The 27610-nt window shown below is 43.2% G+C and overlaps 3 protein-coding genes across 3 annotated transcripts; all 3 read left to right on the plus strand.

Annotated features, from left to right (window-relative positions):
• Window positions 1-16776: 16776 nt before the first annotated feature.
• Window positions 16777-17898, plus strand: nppal (natriuretic peptide A-like). Its single transcript, XM_042098524.1, has 3 exons — window positions 16777-16896; window positions 17066-17367; window positions 17608-17898. Exons 1-2 carry the CDS (start codon window positions 16813-16815, stop codon window positions 17357-17359), a joined length of 378 nt encoding a protein of 125 aa, XP_041954458.1. The 5' UTR covers window positions 16777-16812; the 3' UTR covers window positions 17360-17367; window positions 17608-17898.
• A 2727-nt stretch (window positions 17899-20625) lies between these two features.
• Window positions 20626-21689, plus strand: nppb (natriuretic peptide B). Its single transcript, XM_042098191.1, has 3 exons — window positions 20626-20834; window positions 20979-21285; window positions 21442-21689. The coding sequence occupies exons 1-3, from the start codon at window positions 20715-20717 to the stop codon at window positions 21453-21455; spliced, it is 441 nt and encodes a 146-aa protein (XP_041954125.1). The 5' UTR covers window positions 20626-20714; the 3' UTR covers window positions 21456-21689.
• Window positions 21690-23571: 1882 nt separating this feature from the next.
• Window positions 23572-27204, plus strand: nppa (natriuretic peptide A). The gene is made up of 3 exons (XM_042099554.1): window positions 23572-23749; window positions 25641-25956; window positions 26944-27204. Exons 1-3 carry the CDS (start codon window positions 23636-23638, stop codon window positions 26946-26948), a joined length of 435 nt encoding a protein of 144 aa, XP_041955488.1. The 5' UTR covers window positions 23572-23635; the 3' UTR covers window positions 26949-27204.
• The last annotated feature ends 406 nt before the right edge of the window (window positions 27205-27610 follow it).

Consider the following 27610-nt stretch of genomic DNA (forward strand, 5'->3'; position numbering starts at 1 on the left):
GGGCAAACACCTAAAGGGGCTATCACATTGTACACGGTATGCGCTGCGCTGCGCTCAGCGCTAGGTTGCTCTTGGTTGAGGTAACGTCCCAAAGATTTTTGGTTGTGCTTGCCGCTGGGCTCAGCGCAAACACCAACGACTTACAGCGCGCCGCGGTCAAAGTTCAACCTGATTGAACTTTGACCGCGGCACGCGCAAGGGCGGCAAAGCGGCAAAATGGCGCTTTTTGCGCACGCAAGCCATTGACTATAATGCATTTTATAGCGCATGCCGCGTGTAATGTGACAGGCCCTTTACTGTCCATGGGCAACACTTGCTGGCAATCAGAGGCACCTGTCTGATTTCCAGTCAGAGTCACATGTTTCTCCATCGGCCTCCAGTGATTGTTGCCCCCACCAATATGGCGGCACTATTTACGTACGTTCTGGAGTTCAATGTGGTATCTAGCTTTCTAATATATATGTGGACATGTATGCCCTGGCCAACATAGATTTTCCAGGCCTGTTTGTAATGCAATTGAACTGCCCAGTTGTGTTTTTCTACCTGTTACCTCATGACATTATGTGGCATACTCGGCTTCATGTTGCAATCTCATAATCATGTATAGGTCAGTGCTCTGACCATAAGAACTTTATGTACTGTAAACCCTGCCCAAGTGTGTCTGGTGTGTGATGCGCCAATTCAGTCTGATGTACACAATCTGTACAGAATCAAACTGTTACAGAATTCACTTTCAACTGGTTCATTCTCTATGACATAAATGTTAGTATTGACACTGTATCTGTCATCAGTTAGTATATACAATCTCTAATGTCGACATTTCATCACAGAATATTACAAGAGTAGTTGTTCTGTTTATGTTGACTATTGTGAAATTGAAATAAAAAATTGTTGTCTTTGTTCCAGAATCCAGAGCCACCCTCCATGAACACCACTTTAAACAAGTGAAATGATTAGGAGACTTGTGACTATTTAAACTTGTTCATCTAGAACCATTACAGTATACCCCAGTAGCCAATAACTCAATAAGCTATCTCAACAGTTAGTTATATTTATTTTAAATTGAGCCATGAACAATGAGCATTGTGTCAAGATGTTGTACAAAACCCAAGGCCTGCACCACCCAAGGCGGACAGAGAGTGACTACAATCCCTTTTGCTAGAAATAAGACAAACTTTAAGCGGGACTCATGAGGAGGGGACCCATCAGGCTGAGTACAGCCCAAGAGAAGGTTAGAGAGAGGCGGGGAGTGGTAAGAGGGTTGATATCAATGCATCAGCAAGGAGGAACCACAGTAGGACTCCAGGTAAATAGGCCTGTCTGAACTTTGAGCTATCCGAGCAACTAGGCTCAAGTTCCGTGTGGCCTCATTTCCACACTTCTGTTCTTTGCACTTGAGAACAACAGGATCCCCGATGAACTTCATTAGCCAGAGAGGCTGTATTGCTACGGAGACGCCCAGCATGATAATGAGAGTCAATTACAGCCAGTACTCCTGAGCCCTGTGAGGGAGTGAGGGGGACAAGCCGCGGCTCCTAGCCCCTCTATTGTCTGCCGGTTAAATGCAGACTCGCCATAATTGTCCAATCTGAAGCTCAAGGCACTTACCAGCCAATTCAATGGGAACCAAATAAGGCCATCTGGGCTGTCAAAAACGTGATTTGTGTTTGAAGATGAAGAGGAGAGGAACTCCTATTCTTGTGGATGACATCCTGGACTGTCATTTCTGGATCATAGCCAAATCATGAACAATTCAATCCTGAGAACTTTGGAAAGATGTCACCGTGCACTACTGGACAATTTCCAATATCTATATCTCACAAATGCATTTTAATGCCTTGACATTACTGTGATGAGCAATCAAACGTTGTGACATACTCCAGCCAAATTTAAATTTGCCAGGTGCTAAACAACAAGATACACAACTCTAGCAGTCACTGCATGATTCTATTCTCTGAAGTTCATTCTCTGCAAAGCAGCACACTTCACTATATAAACACAAGGTGGCATACTTGTCTCACATTCACTGTGCTTGCTATTCATCCAGGTTGGCATTACAGTAATACTGGTTTAAGTTTGCAGACATTTTTACTGTGAATTGATTTAATCCCACCAGACAACTTAAAAGTAAGCAGATACAGTGAACCCCCAAATCCTGGTAACTATCGTATTAACTACTGTTTCACAGGTACAAATTCAAATGTGAGGAACTGCCAATTGCTTTAAAAAAAATCCACAATCAGTCACTGCATATGAGCGCAAATAAACAGGTCACAGAGTCACGTAATCCCCAATTCCTGGAATGGCACTGGGTGGCGGGGCATTGAGATGTGATGTATTCACGGCTTTGAAAAAGCGCCGTTATGCCACCTCCAACCTATGTGGTCACAGAATGACCATGTGGCTGCCAGAGGAGACCGATGGGAGTAGGGCAGCAGTTATCACACCTTACCCTGTCACATACACACACACACACACACACACACACAAACACACACACACACTCACAGAGCGAGCTGTCCAGTCACACCCAGGGGTGTGTGGTGGACAGGACAGGCGTCATATGACTGACAGAGCTGTGGTCTTTGTCCACTTCAAGCCGTCAGCATTTTGAAAATATGTGTGTGAGAGAGAGAGAGAGAGAGAGAAAGAAGAAATAAATTGGAAGAGGCATAACATGTCTCTTGTGCAATAATTCCAATGACAACAAAACAGGCCACAGCACTGCTACCTTTACACTGCATGTGGCAAAAAAAACCCAACAATGATTCTTCTAATGATGAAATCCAACCAGGTCTTTTGCTACATTGACCAATTATGAATAGGAAGCGTAATGTCAGAATGGAGGAGTGATATTGGTTTGGTGATGTGCTGATGTGTCAGCCACCTGTTGATTCCTGCTATTACTGCCATGGAGGCAGGCAGATGGTCAGAGGCTGAAGACTCGATTCATTTTATTTCAATTCAATTCAACTTTAAACAACATTTTAAACACTTTATTTGTCCCCAAATGACAAACTACACAGTCACGTCGAGTAGCATAAAAACGTGGCACACAAAATATTAATATGTATGTATAAAATGCTGTAAAGAGTGCCCGTTTAATATGAATAAATACATAGATATCCATTCAGTATGATGTTGATAAAAGTTCAATGAGATGCACAAAATGAATATGAATGTAAATGCAGCTACAAATGTTCACAGTGATGCCAATACAAGCATGTCCCTGATAGTAGTACCCATTTCATATGGTAGGTGGCAGCATAACTTAAGCATCAGCTTTCAGATACACAGCGCTGGTGTTACTTTGACACTTGTCAGCCACACAAAACGAATACACATTCTAAATGTTTCACAGTGATCAAGTCAGTGGTACGATTTCTCTGATAAGAAAGAAAGAAAAAGGCCGCACGTTTTATTGCACAGGCTCATTTCGGTGTAGCGCCTACTTCAGTGTGCTTGGAAAAAAAAAAACGAATAAGAGACATTGAGGAGAGATGAGTGAAGCCTGCTCCTACCACACAATTCTCTTAATTTCTCTGATAGACACGCATGGCCGTTATACACAGATGTATGGCCAGGCCAGCCACCCTCATAGCAATCTGTGTGTGTGGCCATGACAAACTATATCCACCACAGAAGGGTGGAATGTGGATATGAACAGTTTAAAATAAATCACCATTGACTTTGCTATGGAGGGGAAAGAGTAGACAAATGTTTGGCTGGACAGACCTGCTGTCTGGCAGTCCAGTCCAGCCAAACTGAACAATATTTTTGTGATACTTTGCTTTCAGTGGCTTCTCCTTGGTTGGCAATTTGCTTGCCTGGTACTTAACTTTTAAGTAGCTTTTCATAAAGGGTAAACGACTAAGTGTAAATATAAACTTATGGATCCTCACAGCTAGGAAATGAAAGTCAATATCCAAGATCCATGGTTATGCAGGGGGCATTAATCCATATAGTCAGAGAGAGTCTCACACACACACACACACACACACACCCCCACACTCTCTCTCTCTCTCTCTCTCTCTCTCCCTCTCTGAGTTGGGTGTTTGTCAGAGCTCTCCTGAGAGGTAATGCTCCACTGAATGGCATCGACCGTAAGGAGCTCTCACGGCATCGCCAGCTGCACGGCGCGCGACCTTTGACCCCCACTGTGCAATACGCCAGCATCCTCATTTCAATTACGGCGCTCTCAACCCCGTGACTCAGGGTAATGGAACACTGTATGAACAAGTGCATAATCTCTCCACAAGGAGGAAAAGAATACTCCCCCTCAGGCAGAGAAGGAGGAGAATCTAGAGGAGAGTCTAGGTGAGACAGAGAGAGCTGTTGCTTGTTAAAGCATTGGTTAAAAAAAATAACTCAGCTGCAGTCTGTCTTTAATGTGCTGTCAAATATCTGAGTGATTACTACTGACCTGTCAGATTCCATTTATGTAAGAACATCTTGACAACAAATGCCCCTACCAGTTCTTTTATTTATCTATCTTATTTCCTTTTTTGTCAGTCAGTCCTGTTTTTGTCGTGTCTTTCTCACCTTTTGACTCTTTTTCTCACTTATCCTTTCCCACTCCCTCTCTTTCCCACTCCCTCTCTCTCTCTTTCCCACTCCCTCTCTCTCTCTTTCCCACTCCCTCTCTCTCTCTTTCCCCTCACTCCTTTCCTTTCTGCATCTGCTATATTCTCTCTTTCTCTCTCTCTCTCTCTCTCTCTCTCTCTCTCTCTCTCTACCCTGTCCTCCCTCCTCTCTCTCTTGCTGTGAGGTGTGGAGTAGCAGACTGGGGGAATCATTAGTGGGAACGCCACACGCCACATTCCAACCACATAATACAACTGTCCTCAAGGCTCCTGTCACACACACACACACACACGCACACACACACACACACACACTTTCCACCATGACTAACCTGGACACACACACACACACACACACACACACAAACACACACACACACACTTTCCACCATGACTAACCTGGATACACACACACACACACACACACACACACACACAAACATACTGTAGTGCATACACACACCTATTGTCTCATTAGAAGAGAGCATCCACTGCATCATCATATGCTTGCATGCTCAAACAGTGTGTGTGTGTGTGTCAATATCAATGACTTCAAATAAATAAATACAATATAGAAGCTTTTCCAAAATGCGGCCGTAAAAGACAATTGCACTACAAAAGGGCAACAAGTGCCATCTACAGTGTCTCAGATGCCATGAGAGCCAGTGTGATGGCCCAAATTCACCTGAGATTGAGGGTCTTATTGGCTATTAAATGCAGTCATCTTATATGCAGTATAGGTCTCCATAGGAATGATGACACTACGTCACCATAGTGATGGGGTGGAAGTGATTGCCTCCAACCAGTAGCCAGAAGCTAAACTGTCAGAGAACCAGAGCAAATCACTTCAGTGCCAAAGCATAAAGGTGTCATTTACATTCCCTATTTGTTTTGATGGATCAGATTCAATACATAAAAATGTATTTGGGAAATGCATTGCTGAGCTTTTCTGTCATGAGCACATTACTACAGAATAAGCCCCCTTACCTCCAGTAACCCACTCAGAGATCACACACACACACACACACAGCTCAAATACATGCATATGACAATAACAACAATACATTGGTGATCCCATTGGCTGGGTGTTTCATGTGCTGCCACCCCCCTCCACCCCGCTGTGCTATCAGAGGTTCAGCCCTGGGGCTGAGGAGCCTGGCTCCCGGGGCCCAGCGCGCATTCCACCCCAAACAAGGCAGCGTGCCTGGGGACCGTGAGGGCCACCACCCACCCCGCCTCAGGGTGACGACGCCGCACAACAACACGCCGCGCATCCACAACAGAAGATAACCCGACGCAACAACACCACAGCAACAAAAAACGGCATTGTGGTGCATGGGGCGAAAAAGTGCCTGACAGAACACCACAAGGTAGCACTACACCATGCAGTGTGGTGCAGGATAACAAATACACAAAAAAACTCAAACACAAACACATAATATATAGAAATGCATAGATTATTTTATGCATTTCTAGATGTTATGTGTACATATAATATTTTCTATATATTATGTATTTGCCTGCAAAGGGTTTTCGGTACAATGTGATGGAATGAAATGCTGGTGGCAAGCCGAGACGGAGCCTCGATAACACAATTGGCACTTTTCCCGTAATCAGCTAATCCCAAAGCAGAGTGTGACTGCATGTGGATCACACACAGAGAGACAAAGAGCAGAGGCCTATTGCACATTAAGACATCCGGGATAAGTTACTGAGCTGCGCTCAATGAATCCAAAACAAGAGCGTACAGGCTTAATTGGTAGCACAACGAGCAAGCCAGGATGAGCAGACACGGATTCATCAAGCCAGGTGAAAGCTATCCTGGATAAGTGCGCGCTCATAGCTCCCTCAAATAGACCCCGCCACCGATCACAGATTCACTGATTCACCATGGCAACTAGAGCGGCTTCATTGCTTCTTCTACGGTGTGAAGTAGGTAGCGATAGCCTTTTCACAACAGCAACAAACAGCAACACCTCTGTTTAGGAGAATATTGCAACTAGTGCCGCCACCACCATGGTTAGGCACTCCCATGACGTCACATTGTCGCATGACAGGTCGGGAATGGCGAGTATGTAAAAGTTATTTAATGATCACAAACATTTAAATAATGACCGTGGGTCTAGGTATATGTGATAACAATGTGTAGTGGGCAGTGGTATAACTATTGGTTTTCGTTTGTGGTGACTGCTGACTGAGATAAGGGATGAGATTAAATAGATCCTGGAACTTAGCCTGGTCTGGAGCAGGCTAGCTCCACAGAATAAATCGCCATGGTAACTTATACCATAACATATCCTGCTGCCCCCTATCCCGCTTTTGTGCAACTGGATCACGGATGAATTGAGCCAGGATAACCAAGATATCCCGGCTTAATCCCTTATCCTAGTTTTGTGCAATAGGCTCCAGGTCTTGTAATCGCAGGCATCAGAGAGCCAACATGGCTCAGCTAATGACCACGTCCAGCTGCATCAGAGAGTCAACATGGCTCAGCTAATGACCACGTCCAGCTGCATCAGAGAGCCAACATGGCTCAGCTAACAACCACGTCCAGCTGCTCAGCGGTCCAAGCCAGGTCCTAAAGAAGAGAGGGGAGAATAGAAATGCCATGAAAACAATAAGCAAGAAAACAATAAAGATTATTACAGAGAAAGGCCCCACACACACACACACACACACACACATGCTCACTTGCTCACAGACACACACATGCTGATGTCACAGGCACACAAGCACACACACACGTACTGTACATATGCTTTCTCTCTCTCTCTCTCTCTCTCTCACACACACACACACACACACACACACACACACACACATACACACAGACCTATATAAATATACAAAATATTTTACAAAAAATAACAAAAGACAAAAAATAACAAAATATAGAACGAGAGAAAAAGTAAAGATGAAGTGGAGCACAGTGTTTGTACACAACAACTAACACTAACAAACAAAAAAAACCAAACAACTACAACACACACACACACACACACACACACACACACACATGAGAGACGCAGGAGGCCTTTCCGGTCCTTGCAGGCAGCAGTTATCGGGCCGCAGCATGGAGGAGTGAGCACAGGAGGGGTGTGTGTGCGCGCTAAAGACTTTTTAATGATGCCAGCGCACCGCCAGAGGACAGCAAGCCCACTGTGCCAAACACATGGGCATTTACATAAAAAGGAAACTCTCAACTAACACACACACACACACACACAAAATATATATTCTACATCCCTAAAATTCTACATAAAAGTTGGAGCGCTTTGTAAAATGTCAATAGCCACAGAATGAATACTATGATTTGCATCATAAAATGCAGTAAAATCATGTATTTGATTGAGAATAGTGTAAAGACTATCAATTGCTGAAACAGAAATGTTATTGTTTGTTGGAAAATATTATGTTCATTTGATGCCAGCACGTCTTAAAAATGTTGGGACAGGGGCATGTTTAGCACTGTGTTGCCCTACCTTCTCTTTTAACCGTACACACTAAACATTTGGCAACTGAGGAGACCAGTTGCTGGAGCTTTTAGAGTGGAATGTCAGCCAGAGCCATAGAGAAACCACTTTACTGCATATATTCAAAGAGTACACTGCATTACTCTTAGAAATACACAGTATGTACAACAAAGCTTTTATACATGTATTGTATTTAAAAACATGGTCTAAAAGGCACTTAACTCTTTAGTGTCCCCAATTATTATTATTTTAAGAAACTCGAGTCAGATAAAATTCCCCACATAGTAAAACAGAACAGAGCATTAGACACAGTGTGCCTTGTCAGCAGGTAGAAAGCAATGAGCACAGGGAGAGGTAGGGAGATGGTTAACTCCACACCGCCAACACAACACACAAAGAAAACTACACACACACATACAATTCCACTACATACACACTCTCATTCCGACCCTCTTTTTCGTCCACACACACACACACACACACACATACACACACACACATACACACACACACACACACACACTCATGGAGGAAGGGAAAGGCAGCCTAAGGGAAAGAAAAAGAGGATCTGTGCCGCTGCATTCATTGACGTGCTGGGAACAGCTAGTCTCGAGGGACAATGTAAAGTCTCTGTCCTCCAGCCATTCTGTCCACTGCACCTGACCTGCATTCAGGCTCGTTAACACCTCCTGCGCTGGCCGAAGCTGGCCTCACACACTCAGATAGAGTGCGCTTAGCCAACACCTCGCCAAGTCTGCTCCCTAACGCTGGTGTTTCGGGATCACTGGCTGTCACGTCAATGCTGTACAACACAGTCTGAGTAGGCGCTGCAAACATGATCATGGAAGAGTTTTGGGTTGTGCTTAAGTACAGTCATGGGACGAAGCACACCGTGGTTTTGTAAAGAGGAAATTGTGATATCACTAAGAATTATTACACCACAGTGTTCTTTCATAAAGGTCAGTTATTGATGCAAATACACATGGATCCATTCCAGGCCCTCTGGTGAACAGTGAAATAGTGAATCAAGTCATGAGCGAAGCACTGACATTTGTATAAATCTGTCCTGAAACCTACTTAGCCTGTTGAACTTTTTACTTTTGGCTCAAACTTTACGTTCAAGTGTTTCGTACAAACTTACTGTACGTCTACTTGAAGATCATGGTGTCATCTGTGAAAACACCTCCTTCATTTCACAACCAGATTCACTCCTGACAAGTGAATGAGCCGCGCGGGTTGGAACGACACCACAAGATGACGCCTTGACAGCAATGTCAAGAGGAACTCTTGTACCGTTTGAGGCATCCTGGCTAATCATAGCCACGCTTACTGCCAAATATAATGCAAGGGTCTCCGGACGGGTCTAATATAGACTTATCTCTGGAAAGGGTGATACGAAAGAGCTTACAACCAACATGGCGTCTGGGGACATGTCAGTGACTTGGAATGTTTTGGGTCAGATCCCCCTGTGCACCATAGAGATGATGTAATCGTGTAGAAGATACAGCACGTATGTGTGTGTGTGTGTGTGTTTGAATGTCAGGGGGGAAGCCTTTGGGAAAATGCGGGAATTCAGGAAATTTTGAGTATGTATGGTATGAACAGAAAGAGAAAGTGAGAGAGTGTGTGTGTGTGTGTTTTTTGTTTGATAAGAGGAGACAATGAGAAGCAATGGTTTCTGGAATGTCATCTTATCTGCCCCCGGAGAGCATCTGGATCATCCCTGTTAACGCTGTCTAGCCGCTATCTGTCACTGATACCAGACATGTCAGCCACAGAATTCCTCAACTTCCTGAAGGAAGTGATGCGATGTGGCTCCCATGGAAACCTGGACGTTGTTGATCTGTTGCTTTCCGCTTCTCTCATCTGGAAATGATATTTACTCCATTTTTGGCACACATATTTGACACGAGCTGCTATACGTACATACATTCACATACACACACACACACAAAGAGGAGAGGGGACACAGAGAGAGAGAGAGAGAGAGAGAGAATTCTACATATCATAAAAGGTGAATCAGGAAAGCGCTGTTTACTGTCCTAGACTTATGGGCAAATGCAGCCTCCCATAATCTGACAGTTCTGGCCAGGGCAGCACAAGAAAATGCCAAGCTCTAATGAAACCGCCATGTGCCTCACCTGACCTTTACACACCCCGGCTACCAATCCTATTCTCAACCACGTGCCACGGGCCCTGGTCACCATTCACTTTATTAATCACTGGGCCGCAGCAAACGCACTGTATATGTCATATCTCCCGAGTTTGTGAAGAGAGGTAACCTGCGACCAAGTGTTTGTGCTGACTAAAAATAGTCCACGCTGAGCTAATGGTTAAATCCCGACCGTGACCTCTCCATTTGCATGCACGGAGGCGTTTTCAACTCGGTCATTTTTAGCCTCGGCCTGTAATGATTTACCAAAGGAGTGGAAAGGAAGACACGGTCCAGTCAGAGTTGAGTTTTTATCGTCTAGGATGCACTCACTTTCACTCTTCTTCCGTTAAACGCCAGTGTTAATCATTTTGCTGTTGGTAAATTACAGGCATGGTGCTGATGATGAGGCAATGGCAATGTCACTGGGCAGGAGGAAGCTGGACAGACAGACCAGGGCCACGTCGGAGGTGCACGACTGCACAGGCCGGTACATCTCGGATGAGAGACTGACGCAAAGATGTGTCACTAAGAGGAGAGGCTGAGTGGGCATGACCAGTGACCACTTCCTTTCCTCCACCACAAAAACGCCTTTCACCCACACTGACCTCCGCCTACTGCTCCATGACCATAACTACCATCATCACCATCATCATCAACTATTCCAGACTTACCTGCACAACAAACATCTGTAACATCCCTCATTAAACTATTAACATAACCATCTCTTTAACTTACTCTTATGTTCATTTACAAAGCCAGTGTATCTGTCTAAGTGTCCAACTCTTCCACATTCTTTCATTTCTGTGTCGCTGTTACTGCAGCACTGTAGCACTGCTGCAACATATATATGGTAAAGGGTCAGGGGAAAGGCTAACCAAATAAACTGCCCTGATCACCCACTCTTTGGGGAGTTTAATCTGATCCCCTCAGGTCGCTGTCTTAGGCTACCTATGTTAAGAACTAGACGTGCCAGGGATTCTTTTATTCCTGTGGCTATTAGGAACCTGAATTAACTTGACTGACATTTCTTGAATCTTTTATACAGTATGTGATTTATTTATTTATTCCTGTCCGTGTTAATTATGACAGATTTACCTGTGTACTGTCCAATGGGATGCTGTCATTGGTTTTGGGGGAAGGAGTGTCGCCATTGGTGTGTGCCATGTTGTGTTTGCAATGTTGTTGGCATCTGGTGGTGCTTTTCTGTGTATGTGTTTTAGACATCCTGCTCCACACTACATTTTCTTCTTTAAGGATAAATAAAGTGAAACTTGAACTTGAACTTGGTTAGGCCAAGATAACACCATGGTCATGGGTTAATTCCAGAGAGGAACATGTTAAATGTTAGATTAAATGTATTCCTCTGTGTACAGTAAATGTGGATAATGCCTCATAATCAATACATATTTTATTAGCTCAAGATTGGATTACTGTAATGCCCTGCATGTTGGCTTGAATCAAACATCCATCTCACGTCTGCAACTTGTGCAAAATGCTGCTGCCCGCTTTTGAACAAATATACCTAGACGCGAACATGTCACTCCTGTTCTTTACACACTACATTGGCTCCCTGTGCATTTTAGAATATATTTCAAAATGCTATTGTTTGTTTTTAAGGCCCTTAATGGCCTGGCCCCAGAATATTTATCCGAGATGTTAACCCTGCGTGAGCACAACCGGTCTTTACAGTCTTCTAACCAATTGGTGTTAGAGGTCCCAAGGTCCAGGTACAAACGGTGGGGTGAGCAGGCTTTTGCGGTTGCTGCCCCGAAACTCTGGAATAAGCTGCCCCCTGATATTCAGACAATTACAGACGTTGGTCTTTTCAACTTGTTTAGAATGGCTTTTAATACGCAGTAGTGGTGTGATAATTATATTTATGTAATTCTATATGTCAATCTTTTTACTGCTTGTTATGCTGTTTTTATCCTTCTCTGGTGTGAAGCACTTTGGACGCCTACTGGTTGTTGTTGTAAAGTGCTATACAAATAAATTTTGATTGACTGATTGATTGATATGTCCCGGGACATACGGACAAAACCAAATCACCAGCCTTTCTATCAGCAAGACTGTGGGGACCTGGGCCAAATACAAATACACTAAATTATATTACAATGTGAACGAAACGATATGAACTTAGTCAAATAACATTACAACAGGGTCCGAATTGAAAGGTATAAGCCAAGGTATAAACACGTTCTGGCATTTTGCATTATGATTGGCCAGCTCCCACTGTCAGCCAGCTGCCACTCTCTCTCTCTCTCTCTCTCTCTCTTTCTCTCTCTCTCTCTCTCTCTCTCTCACACACACACACACACACACACACCTAAACAGTAGCAGAGCATGTGTCTCCAGGACGCACTACGCCTGTCTGCCTCCTACCCCTCACCCCCAACCCCGAAGCACTCCACACGAAGCAGCGAGGGGTTGACAGAGAGGGGCATGAAGAGCGATTAACGTCCTTGTCACAAATTTGGACCGCGGGACGCAAGCGGGGAGGCGACTGATTAATTGGCGTTTCAGCATCAGCCGTTTTGACGCCTATGGCCAATCTATTAACAGAATTGTTCCGAAACCATCTGGCCTGGATGTTCTTTTGAAGGTCCAAGAACACTGCCCCGACAAACGCCAACAAACACGAACATTTGTGTCAGTGTGCGCCATCAGTCTGTTATTTGGATGGAGTTGTTCGAGTTTCACATATCCAATAGTCATTCTTTTAAATGGGCAGTGTAAAGCTTGAAGTTAGTTTTCTGAACATCCTGCAACCACCAAGTAGGCTAATTAAAATGACCTGCAAGTCCTTAGTAAGGGAAAACATGGCTGTTGCAAATGGAGTGATGCAATAGGCACATTTGTCTGTTTTTTCGTTTAGAATTTATCATTTTCAGTGAAACAGACGATAGGCGACCATAAGACAACATATTTCACTGCTATGAACTCCCTCAGCACCACATATTTACGCGATGACGTACTTAACGGTAATAAACACAAAAGGTTTCGACCTCTCAATAATAATAATAAAAAAGCTCACACTGCTGACATTTCCCACAGCTCAGAACGTCACTGAGATAAACGATTTGGAGACCTGATGGGTTCTCATTACCGTCTCAATTAACTCTTGCACCTTTAAATACTTGCACAGTGAACAGTGTGCGCTGCCGATTTGAATCGCCGTTCGGCAGAAAAATGGATGATAACGAAGTAGGACGGTAGGAAAGAGCAGGAAAAATTACAGATAAACCGAGGTGAAACAGCATCTGCGAGCTTCAAATACAACTACTTTTGAAAGGGCAGGGTTTGGTGGCAAAGGAGGCAGAGTTGTCAAGTCACATGCAAAAACTCTTCAGTCAGATACGGGTGTTTTAAAAAAGTCATAGAATTACTCTTTTGATATAGAACAAACACATTCTGACAGAATCATCAGTAGGGGTGGATTAGCCTACAACCTTACTGTGTAGACAGCATGAAGTGTTATGTAGCCTTGAAGGAAATCATAATGATTGACAGAATGATTGACTTAGGTTTATACTGTATTTATACAAAGTATTAAATGTGCTCACAAAATGTATGAATTTTATAATGATAAGCCCTTACACCTTTAAGTATCATTACGCATAATCAAGCTGCTTTTATAATAACAATGATGGCATTAAAAAGAAACTTTCCAGCGGATGTATTAGTGATATTTCAGGCTGTAATGGCTAATACAATATTATCCTACAGCTTAATGAGTGCAGTCATGACTGTGAAGTAAACCGTTTGTAAAAAACTATGTAATAGGAAGTAAAAAGTCGACTTGTCAATCTTTATGAGGCTTTATTTGTTTATAGCCTTTATAAATGTGTTCATTATGGTTTGTCCACAAGTTTAAATAGTTTATTGAGGTCTTAATAAAATATCTGTGTCATACTTTGGTAAAAATACTGTAGCGTCGGCGCAAAAAGACCCCAAAAAAGACAGTGTTAGCGTTCTCCCGCGAACGGCATGCAGGGATATGAGAGCGAACATTTGGAGGGTTTATGTCGTTATTCTCTTAAGTTATAAGTGTAAAGTTAGTGTCTTTAGTGTAACATGTTTCCCTTATAGTTTGCCCTCATGTGTGATCCTTTTTGTGTGGGGGGCTGCGACCTCCCCTGTTGGTGTAGTGTGTGTGTCTTCTTGACATGCCCCGTGTGTATTGTGTTTTGTGTCTAAATCTTGGCCTTGGATTCCTCGTTCTCAGCTAATAAACTTTGTGATTGGGGAACTATGTGTGTCGCTATTATATCGTTAAATACCAAACAGAAGAAGTACCTGTGTGGGAGCCTGTTCCTCTACAAACAAGCCTATTGCACGATGGTATTGCTTCGACATTTCTCAGTTAAATGTCCCGAGCTTGCAGGATAACAAACTTCCGTACTTTCGTTCTTCTATCGTGAGCGTGAGTTCGTGAGTCAAGATATTTAAAATTCAGTTGGTTTTGTTCAACAAGCTCACCTGCTTGACATCATGAAGGGACGAGTTCTGAACAGCTCATTCTCCTCCAACTGACTCACATGCTTCTACATAGCCAGCCCAAACAAAAGACTAAGTTTTGTTATTTCTATGCATCGCCATTCCCTATACCCAAATACACGTGTAAAAAAGCACTGAAAAAGTGAAATGAACATAATATGTGAAGTGCACTGAATCTGTGGCAGTTAAGTCGAGTTTGAATAAGTTTGTTGAGCTAAAGGCATTTTTGGCCTTTCTTGTCCCTTTGCCCTTTCACTGAGAGCAAACAGAAGTGCCTGCAAGGAATGGCATGGTACGGCACATGGTACATCGCCACACGGAGTCACTCCCTGGCACTGGTTCTCTGCAGAGGGAGGGACAGGCCACCGCCCAGTCTTGCCCGGCTCAGGCTGACCCACGCAAGTGCCCTGACATGCAGCACACAGCATAAACACAATCAGTGAATTCATAGCCTGAGGGCCAGTAAGTAAGTACGACTGCAAGACAAACCATATTGAGCTCATGGCCTTTACGGTGTTCCAGAAACAATGATTAAGTGAAAAACGTCAGAAGGGTTAAACCTGCTCCACTCCCTGGAAAATGGACAGAAACGACAGGCCTCTCCCAGATAGCTTTCTAATACAGCCTGTCAAAAGGCCTCGGGGCTTATTTCTAGCTGGTATTTGGCTTCCTAGCAGGCCAATGTCAGACCAATGATAAACGGACTAAAAATACATTATATTCGGACAATGAATTTCATTCTACTGTCATGAAACCCCCCCCCCCCCCCCCCCCCCCATCAAATCATACAGACCATTCCACTTATGTGAGGGGTCACTGAAGGGACCTCCAACATGAAACATAAAAGTCTTAAGGTTATATCCTTAAGATGTTTCATTGATATAAGACAAAAAGGCCTACAGATAAAGTGCAGGCCTTCATCTGAATTGTTACTTAATAGTGGTTGGAATGATATTGTTGTATCTAGCGTTCAACCTGAGGCTACTGTCTAAGCCATTCCCTGACTTTCCAGCAAATTCATTTTCTTCATATCCCAAGGGTATTCTTATCTTGAGTGATGTACTTTGGTCTCCATGGAAACAAATTATCTTTTATTTTGCAGAATTCAGTATAGACAGCAATATTCCATTCTTTTTAGTTTCCTACAAAGCCTCTTGGTGTATAGACATGCTTTTCATCTTGAATTTCTCTCCCTTTCTCAAAGATACACACGTTCTTTCTCCCTCCTGGTCCATGCCTCCCATGTCAGAATGATGATCAAATTAATCATGAACACAAAGGTAGAGTTGTGAATAGCAGGAAGCATTATTAACTAATAAAAGCATGTGAAAAAAGAGAGACCCTCCAGTCCATCCATCAGTTGAACTGAGAACTGAGAAGTTCACCTTCACAACCCATGTCTTTCTGAGCATCACAGTCTCCTGCGCTCACCTACAGAGTGCCAGAGGATGATATTGCAAATTATGTAGTTTTGGGATTTGGGAATATGGCATAGAGTAACGTTGATGCATATTCGTCCAACATGATTCAAAGGACACGTTTATCATTCATTTATAGAATATCAGTGACATCCAAAACGCAGGGGCTGAAGTTCACGATCACTTTGACCTGGTGATGAAGAAGGTAGTTAAAGATTGAGTAAAGGTTGCTAAATGTAGACAGAAAGGAAAATAGATTCATGAGATGCGCAACGCCACATTTAACTAGCTGAAACTAGCCTCGGACAGGTTTCCGTTGGATAGTTATTTGTCTCCTCACTAGCTTGCCACTTTAGTGAAGTATCCCTGTTTCGAGACTACCTGGTCACGAGGCGCTGGTTTTGGAGTGGCAGTTGCACTTGATTCGCTCCACTTAGCGCAATTGGGTAGAGAAGCCCCTTCACGTCACCGTTAGTACCTGGTCAATTGATGTGGGCTCCTCGGTTAAACGAGCGTAATGTTTCTCATTTACTCTCTCGCCTCCTGAGTCACGGAGTTAATCATTTTCTCCAGCCTTGGTGACGAAAGCCGGGCGTATATAAGAGCGCACCTGGGGAAGGGGGTTTTGGTAAAGCGCACCAGACGTCTAATTGCGCACGACAGCATTGCGACCAAACAACATCAACATGATTGCAAACATCTCTCTCCTCTGCCTATCCTCGCTTCTGATTTTGAATATTGTTGGGGCTAAACCGATATCTAGTTTACAGGTGAGCTCGAGGACAGTTGTCCCTTTTTTGTGTAGTTAATGTTTGGGATTATGGGTTTCAATTACTTCTTGGTTCCTTTAAATTATTTTAGAGTGAGTAAAGACATTCAGGATTTGTGTAAGAGACACTGTTCATTGTTTCCTTCTTCTGTTAATCTTTCCTCTTGTAGAATCTGAATAAGCTGCTAGAGGACGAGGCATTCGACTTGAATGAATCCGAGGTGGATGGGAAGGATTTGAGCCCAGAGAAAAGCGATTACAGTGCGGGGGGAACGGGGCATCCCTGGGAGAATGCAGAGGGAGATCCCGCTATGTCTGGCAAGGAGAACGCGCTCGCGCGCCTCCTCAACGACATCCTATCCACGTCCAAGCGATCCTGGAGCCGATTCAAGAAGGGCGGACTGCGCAGCTGCTTCGGCGTGCGTCTGGAGAGAATAGGCTCTTTTAGCGGTTTGGGTTGCTAAACCAAAAGGTAGGTTAGAAATTATGAAGTCGGATTATTTGAGACAAAATTAAAATTACATTATGTAGTGTCATAGTATGTTCGAATTTATGACATAATGGGTTGTACAAAGATATATTATATTCCTGTAAACATAGTTTTAATGCAATACTGCAAGTTCAGGATATGTTAAATATTTACAAGAAGACTTGGTGTGGGCAATAAAGGACGTTTCGCTGACGACGACTGTATCTTGTTTCATTGTTGAAGGTTCTAATGGCAAGGATTTGCCCCTTACTTGAAGTCTTCGGGCAGAAGGACTAAGTGACCAGGTGGAACATTGGAAGCGCGTTTACAACTTTTCTTTGGAGTATTTAATTTCGGTTATTTTTTGTTGAGATATCATTTGTTGTATCAAATGGCATTAGAGATGTACATACTTTTTTAATGGCATTGACTGATGTGAACTGTTTTATCTATTTATCTATTTATTTCATTGCTGAGACCTGTAGTCCTGGAATTGAGTGTAACCCAGTAAAATAAATATTTTGCATAATAAAATTGCTTCTACTTATTTTGTTGCATTATTGTACAAGCAGGGAGAGATACAGCTCTAATATAACCTACAATTAAATTAACTTCCTAGATTTTACGTAGATGTACACAATTAATCAAATTAATTAATAATCAGCACCACAGAATGACTGTTTCATTAAAGGATTTTAGCTGTGTGTTTCTGCCACAGGATGCTTGACATGCGGACCGTTACTGAACGTCCCCAAAGCCTCGATACATCCCTTAGCTCGCATCACAAAATTCACGAACACCATTAGACACATATGATCTTATCACACCTTATATGAAACACGGGCAATTACAAAAATGACCGGTATGCCATGCCTAGCTCAAATATTCCGAATAGTTCGAATAGTGTGTGTCGTGTCTTTGTTGAACAGGGCCCAATCAATCATGCTCAGTACTTCTGTAAAGGATGTTCTTCCTGAGCCGCCACTTCCAGCACTCATCGCTAAAAGGTGCTGGCATGCCATGCTCATCTCTGACACTATGAGGAGTGAAAGAGATAATGCCGAGAGTGAACGATATAAAAATCATAATCATAAGCTCTCACACTCATTACAAACCCCACAAGCGGAGCGCCCACGCACGCACGCACCTCACACACTGTAGCACGCCCCTGAGGATTAACGCAATGGCCAAGTCTCTCAGCTCTGCTGGATGTCTTATCCTGATTGTAGCACAGATATGGGTGCGAGGCAGCCCCGTGGACTGGAAAGACAAATTCCAAGAGCTGGACACTCTGAAGGTGAGAGGCAGAGAGGTTTGTCATCGCAGCGTGCAGATCCCACACATTAAGGCCCACACAACAGAGAGACCGCTGGAAAATAAGTGTACAAAAAAATAATAAAGACGTAACATTTATTTTAGGCTAAACATTTTATGTCACTTACTGCAAACACCACCTAACCAACCGCTAGCTGTCTGTGTCCTGAATACACTGTTAAAAAACTTGTGGACAGCCCAGGCTCCAAAAACGGCAAGAAAAACAACCTGGGCAAACCTAGCCCATAAAAACATAACAAACTGTTCCAGCAAATCACAGACGAGATTCAATTGGGAGCAGCACGGGAGGGAGGGGGAGGAAGTAGCGAGCTAGCTCTCTGTTTTGTTTGAAAGTCAACAGAAGTGATGTTACCCAGAGTACCTTTAAGAACAGCATTGATAGAATACGCAGACATGTGCACACAGAGCACACAGTGTTTACATGTGCATATGTCTGTCATTTTAACAGTAGCCTATACAATGCACCCGGGGAGAGTTTGCCTTTTGATGTATCTTGTTCAGAATTTCATATCAATTGTGGTTGATTTTTAAAAGCTATCGTCAGGGTTTTTTTTGGCGTTGATGTAGCATAGGCTTCAAGCTACTGGCCACAAGCGCCGTGCGTAAAGATGCCATTACGCACTCATCAATTACTCATGTAAGTACATTCCTAAGCAATAAAACGATATAAAGTATTATGAAAGTCTGATGCGTTATTGATGTCTGCATGTGGATATGAACAATTACATCACTGACTCATGATCATAAGTGCTTGTCAACAAAACATATCATCATTCCTGATAGAAATGAATTACGCATTGATTTATAATTCAGCCTATACCATTTTCTCTGCATCACTGCAGACATGTCAATCATAATACATCCATGTAAAAAAAAGCAGTCTATTAAACTTACGAAGGAGACGTAATTTGGCTTTTTAAAATGGTAAATCATGACAAAATACCATTAATTATGGGATGGAGAACGGAACAAGTACATTGACTGCGTGGGCAAACAGAACACATCATCAGGGAGGCGGAGTTCCATGCGCAAATGTATCGAGTTAGGCCTATCCATTTAGTCACAGGATGTAAGGCCCAAGGCGACATAGAGCAATTGGAAAGGCAGCTGGTACAATAGATATTTCGTTTGTCAATTTGATAAGACTCTCTAGAGTGCTTGTAACAGGCAGGGAAATGCACATCCCCCATGGAATGTTTTTTCCTAATCAACCAAAGACATAGCTGTATATCCTCCCCCAGCTTTTTGATCTGATGGGAACGAACAGAGAAGGGACAATTTAATTATGTTATCTCTGTCCACGGAAGGGACCGCGGAATCCTTCACCAGGCACCGAGCCAAACAAGAATGACCTAACTGCTAAGTGATTCCCCATTCACAGAGTTCGGAATAGTTATTTTTAGGTCCGTTATCGACCTTACTGGAAAACTGCATCACTTTCGAATTCCAACACGATTTCAATAATCTCAAACAACTTGTCTAGCATTGTCTGCTTGTCCAATTATGAACCCTGGATATAACACATGAGTAAAGAATGCAGTCATTAGTCATACAGTCACTTTAATAATGTCAAAATCAACTTCCTGGAGTACAGTAATTGTGCGCAAGATGTCCCTGCCTTTCACTTTCTCTATATCTCCTGCGCTGTGGCGCCTAACGTGTACGTCCCTTGATCCAAGAGAAGCGGCGCCAGCCACGTAACGCACTGATTGCCAGAGTGAAACGTAGGCTATACTGGTAATAGCGGCCGTAAGGAGTATAGGGATGACGATGTCAGGTATGCGTCTTATCACTGACGGCAAAGCTTAATAAGGACGTATTTCCGACAGGGCCCTTTATCGCTATGAGGTGTCGGTATGCAGCTTTCATTCCTCGCATAACTATGAGTGTCAGACTTTTCAGTATAAAAGACAGTGGCCTGGCAGCATAGGCATAGAGAAAACAGCTACTACTATTGCAGACATTAGGACTACAGAAGATTCTCCGGGTCTTTAAAATAATAGCGTATACAGAAAATGCAGCTTTTCAACATTCCAATTACTCTCCTTCTTGCGTTCCTGAACTTGCACCTGCTGAGTGGGCATCCAGTAGTACCCAGTGAGCTCTTATCTAGTGAAGATGTGGACATCTTAAAGGTAAGTCTTAAATCTACCAACGTCTACATATCGGGGGATCATGTGAAAGAAACTGCCATGACAGACATGCCAAATTACTCTGTTCTCTGGGTGGATGTAAATGCAAAATATGTGCTATACCTAACGAGTTATTGTCTGCAACAGGTTCTTCTTCGCCAATTGGAGGACTCTATTCCTGAACAGAGACCAGCTGCCACTGATGGCGAGTCTGCACAGAGGGATGCGGAAGTGCCTTTGGAAGATATGTCGCTACCCGAAGAAGAGGACTACACAAAGGCTCAGAGTGCCCAGCATCCTAGACTGAGTCTAGCTGACGTAAAAGAGTTTCTTTCTGCCCGCGACCTGAAGGCCGTCCGGAACGACTCAAAGAGATACTCGGCATGCTTTGGGAGACGCATGGATAGGATCGGCTCTATGACTTCACTGGGATGCAACACTGTTGGACGCAAAAGTAAGTTAACGGAATAATAATAATAATAATAATAATAATAATAGTAAACATCCAACAGGCCTACAACATTTTGATGATGGTCATGATGGTTATGATAGACATGACATTGTCAGATGTTTACATATTAATGTTTTCTATGCTCTTTCACATTTGCAGATCGGAGAAGATGAAGTCTTAATGGAGAAACTGGAAGCGATTACGCCATTACATATCATGAATTGGAATTGTATTCATATTTATACATATTTATTTTGATATTTATTGAACTGAAGTTGTGATCTTCTTATATATGCCCAGGCTTACGTGTGACCATGAACTGATTGTTTTATTTTACTGTATTTACTTTACAGCACTTGTTATGGGTCAGAACGAACAATTCAATAAATGTTTACAACTTACAACAATAAGTAGTTTCTTCACTGACTGCTTTGTTTTAATATCTCCATCTACTATTCTGACACGAGATATTCATGAGATTATTTTGATGATGGCCATTTTCAGTCATGATAGCAATGGCGTCTATAAGCTTTGCTGGCAATTAGAAATCTGCAACTTTAGGAGCTAAACTTATCATACTGAGTTGATCTTATAACAGTCAAACACGCAACATTGACATCTGACTTAACAAAAAATAGTAAGTAGAAGTTGTTAAAGAGTAAACTAACAAAAGTATGCGACAGCAGGAAGTTTTCTCGTGGCTATCATCGCAGCTGTGATTTCAGGACCACGGACAGCGAAGCAGCCGATAAGGCCATCTACAGAGATATCGTTTGCCACAAGCACATCGGTTCACTGGAGGCTTGTTGTTTGTTCAGTCCAAAAATGAAAAAAGTACCACAAAACTTAACATAAAACAACAGCAACCCTTTCCCATGAAGTGTAACGACTCAGCAAACCTACACACCATCTCACCCAACAGCCTCACAATCACACACAGTACAATGAGCTCCAGACCATGCTTTCTCATGCAGAACGGATAACCTGAAAATGTAGCAGCAGGGGTGTACTTAGAGAATTCATCCCAGATAGTTAGGCTGCCAGTGAATAAAAATAATTTAGAATACCCATTAAAAAGCGTGGGACAGATGGTAGTGGGAGAGGTGGTGGAAACAAGGGTAAAACCAACTCAACATGATGACTACTGACTCTGTGTCTGTTGTATAACGTTCTTATTCTCATATACCAAGCACCATTTGAACCAATGACCAATAAACATCATCAGCATGGCAGTAATGAATTTAAGGTGAACTGGGGATGATGTGTTCAATACATGTCACATGCTACGGTGGCCTTTTAGCCCTGCCCCAAATAGTAGTTCAGTGTATTATTAGCCTAACAGCAACACTGCAAGAACAGCATTGGTGCTATTTTTACATGAATGTCTAAAAGGCTGAGCGATGCATGTTTTTGGGAACATTTATGGACTTCCATATTGAGAACCACTTTATAGTAATTCATACAGTTATACAGTATTCAATATGTTATACAGACATTCATAAAGTTATACAGCATATAACTAGCATAATAATTTCGTTTTAAGGGTGGGGTGGGGTTGAGTTTTTAGTGGAACAATAGTTAGGCTATGAAGGTGGGCTTGAGTTATTAGTGTAATCACTTGCATAATCTCCAGATTGAAATTACAGTAGCCTTAAAAACACTAGCAAAAGCCTACTGATTTATGTGATAAAGCAGATCAAAAGCAATAGGACAATCAGCAATACCTGAAACCAATAGTCTGCAATGGTTCCAGGGACTATAATTAGACTCACATGATTGTAAGGCAGTGTGCTATGTTTAGTTTGGGGTGAAGATAGCCCTTGAGCCTTGTGCAGGTTTGGGTATGTGGGGAATGGGAGGCATTCGTGTTAGGAGTGAGAGGGAGAGTGAGCTCACCTCTCAATACTGATCCTGGGGTCACAATGCTGGTGTTTGTGTCTGGGGCGTCACGACAGCAACTCTAAACACACACACACACACACACACACACACACACACACACACACACACACACACAACACACACTCATACAGACACACACGGAAACACACAGACAGACACACTCTCTCTCTCTCTCACACACACACACACACACACACACACACACACACACACACACAGAAACACACTGAAACACACACACAAACCTCCTGATGGGCCACTTAAAAAGGAAATCTTCCACTGCTCTTATCAGAGAAAGGTGCCAGAATGCTCTTCAGGCACTCACTGAAAAGATGACACAGTGAACAAACGAGTGTCCGTGGTTACGCTATAAAAGCCCCCTGCGGGGCAAACGACGGCCCAGAGAGTGGGAGACACGGGGCAACAGCGGCGACAGGGAGAGACACTAACCATGGTCCGGCTAATAGTTTTATCGGGAATCCTGATTCTGCTTTGTCAACAGATGCTTGTGATGGCTCACTTCCTGAGCAGACCCTACCCAGCTAACAACCTGGCTAAACTAAAGGTAAGAGAGACTCCTTTCACTGGGAACTACGGGGGGGAGGCAGAGAATGACAGAGACAGCGAAAGAGTTGGTCTGGATGATGGACGAGAAGCTTCTGGCGTGTGACAGAAAGGCTAAAGGAGCATGGAGATGGTGTGTGTGTGTGTGTGTGTGTGTGTGAGTAGTGGTGGTGGGATCTAAACAGCTGTGGAGTGAATGAGGCTGGCATTAACTTGTATGATATTTAGGAAGGGCATCTAGCCAAAACAAGTAAATAAAGGCCAACCCACTGAGAGGTAGACAAAGGAGAGAAGAAAGAGAGAGAGAGAGAGAGAGAAAGAATCTAAAAACTGAAGAAAATGAAGAGAAAGACAATGATGAATAGTGTTAATAAGTGAATAGTATGAAGAAGAAGAAGATGATGTTCACACCAATGTACTATTAAAGGTCAGGCTCTCTCCACTTGTGAGCCATGATGTTAAAATCTTCATATTCCAGGGAGCAGACGAGGGGAATAGATTTCATCGTCATATCAGTCAGTACGTAATCTGTGTTATCCAAAGACCAAATAAAATAGTTAATTAAGACTGGAAGAGGACAATCAGAAGAGGATATTACCTTGTTTATTGCAGCCAAACAAATAAAAAAAAAAAAACGTCTTTAATTACACCGAATGTGATCCAAACAGGGCAGAGACAACATCTAGATATGAGAGCAGGGACAGAGAGAGCCAAGGTAATAAGGTACTAAATATTTAGCCTGGCTCACAATGAATAAACACAGGACATCAAAGCAAGAGAACTCAATCAAGACAATGTGGCCATACAGGAAGACTTACAATGCACTCAAACCTCCAGCCACTACTGCTGGTTGTGTGAACTAAATCTTTTAGCTAAGATCAAATACTCACTTCTGGCTGGTGTGACACACTTACGGCTTCAGTAAAATGGTGCTGACTTCTGTGCTAGTTCTGTCATTTACTGAAGACCAAAAGGAAGCTGATTGTGATTTTCTTTCTTACTTTGTTTAGGATTGATCACACACACACACACACACACATACACACACACATACACACACACACACACACAGGGATAGGGATTGAGAAACAAAGAGAGAGATTGTGTGAGAGAGACACAGAGAAATATGTTTACTTTCAAAGTGTCTTATAGATGCATAGGTATGCCAAACTATTTCACAATGTCAGGTCTGCTTACATTCTTTGATCCTCAAAGGTAAAATATTAGCCTAGAAATCTAGACGCACCCTGGCACCCTAAATTAAATTTGCTGCCAGGGCTAGTCTAGTAACTCTCCGTTGGCTTGTGAGCTCGAAAAATTAAACTTCTATCAGGCCAATCAAATCGTGTATATAGTTGTTAGGCGGGCTTAACATAATGATTGATGGCAGAGTTGTAACGGTTTGGCTTGAATTCCCTGCTACTTGAAAACAAATAAGATAATGTTGCTGTTGGCGAACAGTGTGACACGAGTTAAGCTTTTATTAAGTAGGCAAAAGTTTGAACTAGCCAACTAGCTCTGCTGGTGGGAAACGCATGGGACTCATAGCGCTGCCGCTGTCCTATTGCGTGCAGAGAGAATTTGAAAAACAACCAATTATCCCACCCCTCGAACTGAGCACTGCGAACGGTGAGTGCCCAGACCCTACATTTTAATGTGGGTCTGGCTCGTCAGGCTAGTAAAATATACTAACAGCTGAAACAATAAGCCACAAAAAAACAATACTTTGTTTTGTTATTCAGAATTACAGAAACATTTCTATTAATGATTAATGTCAGCAACATCGCACACCTGTTAAAAGTGAAAGCTACTCTATGCCATGTATCTTCATGCCCTGTCCTCCCCGAGCCTCTGCTGTCTAACGTGTGTGTGGTGTTTGACTGGTGGGCCAGACTCTACTACAGCAGCTGGAGGACACCTTGGCACAGGTGGAAGGAGGGGGACCAGACTACGAGGAGCTGAGCCCAGAGGCTGACCCCGGCCAGGTGTCCCAGGGCTGGGCAGGGCAGCAGGAAAGTCCCAGGCCTCAGCCTGAAGATGCAGGCCTGCCAGAGGAACCTGCCCAGAACGTGCAGACCATCAAAGACCAGAGGAACCGGCTGCAGGACCTCCTCATGGCCGCCCGGAGCAAGAGCTTCTCCGCCTGCTTCGGCGGCCGACTGGACCGGATCGGAACCTCCAGTGGACTGGGCTGCAACACGAGCCGAGGTACCACAAAACACCACCACATAATGCCTCAGTGACTCTTATTATCGGAGTCTAGATTCGCTCAGCACACTCACTCACAGAAGTTTCTGTCCTTCTACACAATTTACAGTTCAGGAAGAAAAAGAAAATACTGCAGAGAGTTTGAAGCGTATCTCAGTTATGGCTGACGTCATACGCCACATTTACACACAACAGTACACAGCTGATAAGGAGAGGCCTAGGGGGGTCCTGCCTGTGGAGTGACCTTCCCACCAATACACAAGCCAGGCCAGCCTAGCCTAAACTTCCATGGAGCCGTTAGTGAATCTGGAATAATGGGGTCAAGTCCTGATTTGGTACTCACTCGTCTCAGCTGAATCAGGACCACGGCCACCATCAGTCAGCACATGCTGCCTGTGGGCTACCAGTGGCGGTAGTTTACACCTATCATGTTAGTGAGTGGCTCTCTGTGCACAGTCTTACAGTGCAGTATAATACAGGAGGTGCATTGAATAGTCACTGTTTGAGCATCCTGAGGACGAGCTGGAAAGCTTTTCATGAATAGATACATTTAATACAGGGTAGGTGCCTTATTTTAATACAAATCATCTTAAATGATGTACTATTTAAAGGAACCTATGTATAATTTATAGTTATACTCAATCAAATACCATAGGCCAAAGGAAGTGATGCAACCAGGCTGGGGAGGGCATTTCTGTTAAAAGTAGACATGGTGATTGAGGCATTACACTCAGTCACCATGTAGCTTAAATGAACCACATGCAAAAGAATATTGTGGCTCATTACCTTCTAGCCTCCAGTAGCAACATAAGTTTCATGTAAATGTTTTTAAAATAACCAAACCATCATTTTCTCTGAAAATGATAATGGCACTTCAACCCTGAATGCATGAATTAGTTTGATTAATTCAGAAGTCATATCACTTTTACTCATCACATCATGTCACTTGTGTAAGTTCTCATACATGTATGTTTTCTCTCTGTTTAGGTTGAGGACATGGCCATGCGGACTCTGGATTCTGTTTATACGAAATCAACTTGATCCATAAACAACAACAACACACATGGCACCAGTGTTGTGGTTCAGCTATTTTTATTTGTCTTATTTCATACTGTACTGGACTGTCCGTATGGAGAATGAGGGGTGGAAGTTGATTCTTGTTTCCCCTGTTGTGTTTCTAGTCTTGTCGAAGCATGTTTCTGTTGTATGCCCACCCCTTTTCCTGACAAATAAAAATGGAAAACACTGGTTACTGGGAGCTGTCTTGTACCTCAAGTGTCCAGGGATGTGATGGCCGGGTCCTCCGGGGAGTTCTTCATAGGCATTAAGCACACTTTCAACAAGAACACGTGGATGCATGTTGATGCTCTGAAAAAGCATTACATTCGAGCATAGAACCCGTATGTGTACTGTATGTGGTGAGTAGCTGTGTGTGAGAGACGGTATGTATGAGAGAGAGAGAGAGAGAGAAAGAAAGAGAGAAAGAAATAGAGAGAGAGAGAGAGAGAGAGAGAGAGAGACAAAGACTACAATTACCATCTGAGGCTTATTAGTGGAGTCTGTTTAAACACCTGTCCTGAATCAAGCTCTATTAAGGGCATGCAAGACCATGGGACAATCTCCAGCCAGTACACACAACATACACACACACGTC

The sequence above is a fragment of the Alosa sapidissima genome, chromosome 7 (genome assembly GCF_018492685.1).
Source record: "Alosa sapidissima isolate fAloSap1 chromosome 7, fAloSap1.pri, whole genome shotgun sequence".
NCBI lineage: Eukaryota > Metazoa > Chordata > Actinopteri > Clupeiformes > Clupeidae > Alosa > Alosa sapidissima.

What these genes read in the sequence shown, in the direction of transcription:
- nppa (XM_042099554.1), top strand. Translation starts at nt 23,636, where the DNA reads ATGGTCCGGCTAATAGTTTTATCGGGAATCCTGATTCTGCTTTGTCAA. An exon ending in ACAACCTGGCTAAACTAAAG is followed by an intron (nt 23,750 to 25,640) that starts GTAAGAGAGACT and finishes CTGGTGGGCCAG; the next exon opens with ACTCTACTACAGCAGCTGGA.
- nppb (XM_042098191.1), top strand. Translation starts at nt 20,715, where the DNA reads ATGCAGCTTTTCAACATTCCAATTACTCTCCTTCTTGCGTTCCTGAAC. An exon ending in AAGATGTGGACATCTTAAAG is followed by an intron (nt 20,835 to 20,978) that starts GTAAGTCTTAAA and finishes TGTCTGCAACAG; the next exon opens with GTTCTTCTTCGCCAATTGGA.
- nppal (XM_042098524.1), top strand. Translation starts at nt 16,813, where the DNA reads ATGATTGCAAACATCTCTCTCCTCTGCCTATCCTCGCTTCTGATTTTG. An exon ending in AACCGATATCTAGTTTACAG is followed by an intron (nt 16,897 to 17,065) that starts GTGAGCTCGAGG and finishes TTCCTCTTGTAG; the next exon opens with AATCTGAATAAGCTGCTAGA.